This window comes from Schistosoma mansoni, chromosome 1, assembly GCF_000237925.1.
Source record: "Schistosoma mansoni strain Puerto Rico chromosome 1, complete genome".
In the NCBI taxonomy this organism is placed as follows: Eukaryota; Metazoa; Platyhelminthes; class Trematoda; order Strigeidida; family Schistosomatidae; genus Schistosoma; species Schistosoma mansoni.
Window position 1 is genome coordinate 54642586 of NC_031495.1, and position 7525 is coordinate 54650110.

Sequence of the window (7525 nt, forward strand, 5' to 3'; positions counted from 1 at the left end):
TAAAAAGCAAAGTACTGTACAGAAAACTAAATCCTGTTTTGTAGAGTTACATTTTCTGAGTTGCGTAGTTTAATCATGAAGTTTTCACTGTCTTACTAGTTGACATCATTACTATAAACTTCAGGGAGCAGTACGCTATTCATATATCTTTATATATGACTGACTGTCAACTGACCATTACGAAGGTAATTTATACTTTTATTTCGAATAAATGAAATAGGAAGGATAAGAAGTTTCCGTAATTATCATAAGCTTTCCAAAGACTAACTTAACTTATTTACCACAAGAGTACTTTAGTAGATAATAACTACTAGAAATATTTGTTTAAATAAACAAATGGCCGTTGGTTGCTTATAATTGACTTGAACAGCCCCTATCTAGTTAAAATATTCAACAATTGTCCATCAGTAAACAAAAAGGTGATTGTAAGTTATTTAACCATCAAGTCACGTATCCACTGTACTTGCTACCACATACTGAAAACCGGTAAAAATATGACCTAACAAGTAGATCTCTTCATATAAACAACGTTTGCGTAACCATAAAGTACTCTGATACGCTAATTTAATAAAAAACGTGACCTATCAAAACTGTTATAATCCTATGGTGATCACATTTTTCCTAGAATATAGTAAAAAAGAAGCAGTCTTCAATCAAAAAACTGTATTAGTAAGAAAAAGTATCATCTGGCAATCAAACAAAAAATTCCAAATAAGTAAAGTAAAAATAAACGAGAACAAAAAATGACCCTGAGATTCAAAAAAAGTTAACAGAAACTGACTATAAACAAGAATTAATAATGTCTAAAAGTTATGAACAGGAAGGTTGGAAAATTCACGTTAAATACTCATCAATAATTTGTCCGATTCGTTCTTGTAAATCACAAGCTCGGAGTGCTCCCTGAGTCAATGCTTCAATTTCAACGGCTAGTTGATAAATTTGATGATACAACTTTCTTCGATTTTTCTTCGGTTTGGTGTTTGCTGTTCGTGTTCGGCGATTGGCAAACCAAGAGCTCACCTGTAATTGAAACAAGTTTTCAAAAACTTGATACCATGAACATAAATCTTTGAACATTTTTAGAATAATCCGTAACTCAGCCATAAGCATAATAAAATTGTTAACGTCTATGATTTAAAAAATAATGGTTCAAAACTCCAGAATGTACGATTGATAAGTGCATGGACGAATAGTAACAGCAAACAATTGAATCACCCAATTATGTTCATTTCATGCATATATCAGGGAGCTTTTACTGAAAAGTTTTCCAGTATATTTCAATTTACGACACAAACTATAACATACTTGTGACTCACGCTCTAAACAGTCATCCGGAAAAACAACTTCAGAAAAAGACATTCAAATGCATCTCATCGTAAATTATCGAGAAAAAATTATTTAAAGACCATTTAAAACTAAAAGACACATATTCGTAATAAACTTTGCCTAACGTTTGACAAATATATTTATTGTTGTTCTGACAAGTCAAATTTCTAGAGGAAACAAATTTCATGAAAAAGTTAATTCCTGAATTATCTTGAAAAAAATTATAAGAAAAAACCAAAATGTCAATTTTTAAAAACCTTACAGGCCTAGAGCTACCACACAAATAAATTAGATATCATTACGAAAAATATAAAGAAGTTACCAGATAACATGTTTCACAACTGACTATCAATTTATAGAATTAACCTACTTGAATGACCGTTATTCCACCAAGTGCTGCCAATTCTTCTTTCTCCGCAGTTGTAGGATATGGGTTATCCACATGATTTGTATACCAACTTTCCATCACACTCAATGCAGTTTGATTTAATGGTCTATTTCGTGTTAAATTGATTGCGTCGGAATATCTTTTTGATCTTAAACGGGAAGTCAATTTCAGTTTATCACTTTTTGACGCCCATGCATAGCTATTTCCAGAGATTGATTGGTCTAAACAAATTTCATTTTCTCGGTGAAGGCTTGAAATATCAAAGGACGTGGAGGAATTGTGGGTAGTTTCATCTTGAGGAATATTTGAGTTTACAGTTCGATTTTCGTTGAGAATCGAAACACATACAGTTTTTCTCTGTTTATCTGTCAATCTTTTGCGTGATAAACATTGAACAGAACTCAGTACTGGTTGCCAAGAGTTTTCACCATGATTAAAGCTATTCTCATCTTCTTGAGATTCTTTACGACTATCGGCAGACTGAGCTGAAAAATCATCACTGTTTTGTGAGTTCATTAAAATGATATTTGGTGCAATACCGGCAACCACAGATGTCCCGGAGTAATCACTCGACATTTGAGCAATGGAATGAAACGCAGACACAGTTTCTCCGGCACATAAATTTACTGCTGAAAGTTTCGAAGACTGAGACTGTTCATTTGGCTTTTCACTAATGCATGAGAGATTAGAACCACTGACGAATAAAGATTGTGAATTGTAGGGATGTCCAAAGCTTGGATTACAAGAGAATGAATTTGTGTAGTTAATTAGTCCCTTAGACGTAATATCTGAATTATAAACTGAGCCTAATTTCGAAGCACAATTTTCGGCGTAAAATCTGTCAATCCAAGGCCAATAGATGTTTTGAGTTTGAGAATAAAAGGATGGCCTTTTAACATAAGAACTGACGCTCTCAGAAGACTGAGAACTATCTTGGTATGATGAGATACAGTCTATCACAGAATTCTGAGAACTGGCATAATCAAAATCCTTTGTCGTGTAATGTTGAGAACGTGTATTTATTATGTTGCACGCGTATTCAGGATAACTTGAATTATACGACTGCTTAGATTCGTCCTCTTTAAAGTGATAATTGTTTAAACACACCTGTGGCTGTAAACATTGTTGGTCTGTAGAAGTAGGAATGTTCCCACTTTCCATGTAATCGTCTAATGCATTTTGTTTATCACTTGATAGATAATCTGTTCTTCTGCTAACTGACTTTTGAAGGTCATCACGCTGACTAATCCAAAAGGTATCAGGGTCACTTTTGAAGTTTCTTTGATTATCATTTTTCTTTGTTACATCTGGGGTTGATATTGTGTCACACTGGTAGTTGAAAATTTTGGAGAATTCACTCGCAACTGTTGGTGTATAATTGTGATTGATAACAGTAGTTATCATATTAGAAACAGGGATGTAACTGCAAGAATTCACACCATGATTAACTATGGATGCTACTGCGCTGACTGTCTCGTTATTGTCGTTTGTAAATTCTACATGACGACAAGTGGTGTTAGTTAAGTTTTCTGATACATATGGAGCTGTATAAATCGAATGACAAGCATCGATGCAAAACTGATTTTCACTTTCTTCAGGTTTAGGAATTGCATCTTCAGTTGATATGTAACTATAGTTACTTCAAAGTTTAAAAAAGGAATTAAGAAATAAGGTTAAAATCTACAAATATACTTGCATAGTACATAACTTGCATAATGGTATGTAATAATCTACAGAAACTTCAAAATAGTATTGATCCGCTCAAAAAATTTAAAATATTTGATCGATATATATTGTAGGGAAAGTTAATAATTTCTCATACTGACGACATAGTACCACGTGTGGCAAACAATAGAAGGACTACAATTACGTAAGTCATCAGGATTGAATAATTTATTTCTACTTTATTCATCAACACATAATGGTAATTAAAAGGTATATATATTAGCAATATGGATCATGATATTTAACAATAGTTTTCCTGTTACAACGACACTGGATATTAAACTGATCATTCAAAACATTTAAAAGAGGCATATACCTCTAGATTTCATCTACATAGCAAGCTCAATTTTTATAAATTTCAGTCTATTGAAATTTGACATGATATAAAGTGTTTGAAAGTTGACATTTTACCAACCGAATCTTAATCATATTTACTACTTGGTTGATTGTGGCGAATAATTTGTTTTATTTAAAATCTATAGGCTTAAAATTCTTCTGAGCTTATAAAACACAGATTTTGAAAATTTTATTCACTGTCCTGGTTTTCTTAATGGATTTCCATTGAAAAGTTGTACTAAATTTTATGTTATTCAATTTATTTGCATAAGGTTTCAATTGAAAATATTTTTGGCTCACGACTGCATATTATCTACATTAGATTAATGTCGGTAGAATATTGACATACGCTTCAAATAATCAAATGATGACTTAGTGACGCTAGTCAGTCAATCATCATCGAAATAGAGCCCGGTGAATATATGTGATAGCCGTATATCTTGCTAAATTCATTTCATCATATCAATAATACATCAGTCCTTAAATTATTTTTAGTGACGTTTCTGAAAAAACGTCCTGATTGAATAATGTTATTGTATATGAGATTGTTAACATACTAAATTCAAACTAGGCAGTAATACATACGAACATTTTATGTTCCAAATACACTTCACTAGGTATCTTAAAATAATGACCTAAACTAACTTACCAGTAGGAACTGTAGCCACTTTCATTTACTGACGACTCCAAATTATTTCTAGGGTCTTCTGTGGCAATTTTATTTGATCTGTTATCATATAGATCGGAGTAATGTTCGACTCCTGTTGGTGATCTTATAGTATTTTCATAGCCTAATACTGTTGGACTAGATTCAACAGTATGTTCATTTGACTGTGAGTCGGAAACTGATGAGCTGGTTGTACAATCTAGATCCATTAATAAAAGCAATTTCGTTAAATCTGAAGACCATAAAGTGATTTTTAAATAATAAACATAACAATTTTATTGGTTTGACACATTATTCATTGGTCGATCATTTTATCGGATGGGGAGGGGAGACGACACAATCTAGAGGCACACTTTGAATTAATTCTTATCGATTGAGTGACCTATCCAAATAATCCCCGAAAAACGCACCAATCAACGTTTAGTATAATAAACACGCAAATATGATGTTGGACTCAGTTTAAGTGGCTAAATTATTTTGCTGCCTGATATTCGTAAGTAATAGGTCAAAAATACTCTGGGATAAACAAAATTAATAGCTAATAATCAGTCATATCTTTAATATCGGGAGGGTCATATCGATTTTTTACAATTTAATTAAAATTGGGTCCACTAATCAAAAAGTCAGCTCCGCATATTTGTTCCTAAACATAAGCCTCGAACATAAGATGGACACTTTTTGTTATTTGCAAAGCAGAAAAATCTGACTATCTATATGAGCCGTTTTGAAACTTCTCGGCAGTATCCACATATGAATTGGAAATCTTAGTTTGAAGTCTATTTTAATATTTAGTAGCTTATATTAAACCAAATTAACATGAATAATAATAATTTTTTAAGTAAAAGCATGAAAATTTCCGTCATCTCATAGCTATTATATCAACCATTATAAGCAAAAATGGATAGTGGTTAGCAGTGGAATCCAGAACATGCGTTTCGTCCTATTTTGGGACTCGTCAGCTGGATGTTCCTGCATCTCAGAGTTGATGTTCACTGTGGGACTCGGACCCAGTACCTTTCGCTTCAAACGCTATCGCGTTATCCACTCAGCTACTGAGCCGCTATCCATCTTTGCTTATAATGCTTGTGAATTAAGGCAATATCGAGGCAATACACACAGTATGCACATATGCCAATAAGAGACTGACTAGTTGTAGTCCTAAACATCAATGGGAAGATTCAAACAAACGATACTATGTAAACTTATTGTATCAACCGTTAAAACCATATATCTAAGATCATTTTGTCTCTTTCTAAATAAAAATAATTAGTTAACATAATACTTTCTTAGTCAGTATCAATTAAGTAAGTATGTGAAGAAGAATTTCCATATCAACAAACAGTAACGTTCAATATATTTAATCTGTCCTTTTTTAATAATGCTCATAAATATTCATCATTGACTCTACACAACATCTTGTTACATGAGTAATTCATTACGTGACGAACATTAAGACATATAATTATAATTACATATAAATAGTTTAATTATATCCACTTATGACTGTTCACTGGGTTGTCAATGAAATACGCATCGTACGTACAATGTCCGGTATTTAATAATTCTATAATAATTATGCTACCAACTGGTAAATATAATGAATATAGAACTATGAATGCAATTTTTAAATAATTCAATATAAGTTGTTAACTAAGGCATTGAAACAATTGAATCTCTATTGTGATTTATTGTTATTTGTGCTGCTAAATAATTGTTTTTGTCTATTCGATTCAACAACTTCATCTCTCATCAGTCAATCAATAATAACTACATCGATAAACAGTAACAATCGACTGTGAATTTAGTTGGAAATTACAATCTGTTTGATATGAAGAGTAATAATAGATTTGAACTGTAGTTAGGTAAAAACTAACGAATATCAAAATACTCTGTTAGTTTAACAAATTGACTTGTTTATTAAATAACTCTGCAACTTATATCGAACTCTAGATGTTGTGCATAACTCTCATAATAAACTATAGACAATTAGTTGTTATTAAACTAATTGAGACCAAAAGCACATAAAAATGCTCGGCTAAACCAGTAATTTGGAAGATTTTGTCATGAAAGTGACACTTATTTATATTCATATTTTCATCAGTAGGTGAATACGTGGTCTGTTCAACAAAAACTCTAAGAGGTTTGTATCATTTTATGATGGAATCTAAGAAAATATTTCATCAAATGCAGAATATAGTAATAACTGTGTATAGAACTGAAATGTTGAAGGAAACAATAGTTTTCAACATGATCAAGTGATTCAGTGATATCTGTGACGACTACAAAGACGATGCTAATATCGGACGACCGTCGATGAAAACACTAAACTTGTGAAGCTTTTCGTACTTTTTGATTATCGACTAACTGCTTGGATGATTGTTGGTGAATTGAATTTAAAAATCTTGACTGTGTAAATAGTAAACAACAAAACACGAATATATAGTGTATTTTGAATAGCTTGACTTCTTAGGACCTCTAGGGATACTTTAAACAACAGAAACAGAAAAGAAACTAGTATGTGGCCACAAATGTATATTACCTTAACTGGATTAGGAATTACTTACTTACATACGCCTGTTACTCCCAATGGAGCATAGGCCGCCGACCAGCATTCTCCAACCCACTCTGTCATGGGCCTTCCTTTCTAGTTCTATCCAGTTGTTGTTCATTCTTCTCATGTCTGTCTCCATTTCTCAGCGTAATGTGTTCTTTGGTCTTCCTCTTCTTCTTTAGCCTTCAGGATTCCATATGAGGGCTTGTCTTGTGACTCAGTTGGGTGATTTCTTCAATGTGTGTCCTATCTACTTCCAGCGCTTCTTCTTGATTTCTTCCTCCACTGAAATCTGGTTTGTTCTCTCCCATAGTAGGTTGTTGCTGATAGTGTCTGGCTAACGGATCCGAAGTATCTTGCGTAGATAACTGTTAATAAACACCTGTAACTTCTGGATGATGGTTTTCGTAGTTCTCCAGGTTTCCGTCCCATACAGTATAACTGTCTTGACATTTGTACTGAAAATTTTGATCTTGGTGTTGGTTGACAATTGTTTTGAGTTCCAGATGTTCTTCAACTGTAAATATGCTGC

The 7525-nt window shown here is 32.7% G+C and overlaps 1 protein-coding gene across 1 annotated transcript; it reads right to left on the reverse strand.

Annotated features, from left to right (window-relative positions):
* Positions 1-834: 834 nt before the first annotated feature.
* Positions 835-3118, reverse strand: Smp_063520 (irx-related; the record flags this gene model as incomplete). The annotated part of the gene is made up of 2 exons (XM_018794881.1): positions 835-1020; positions 1697-3118. 2 exons carry the CDS (start codon positions 3116-3118, stop codon positions 835-837), a joined length of 1608 nt encoding a protein of 535 aa, XP_018649249.1.
* Positions 3119-7525: the final 4407 nt, after the last annotated feature.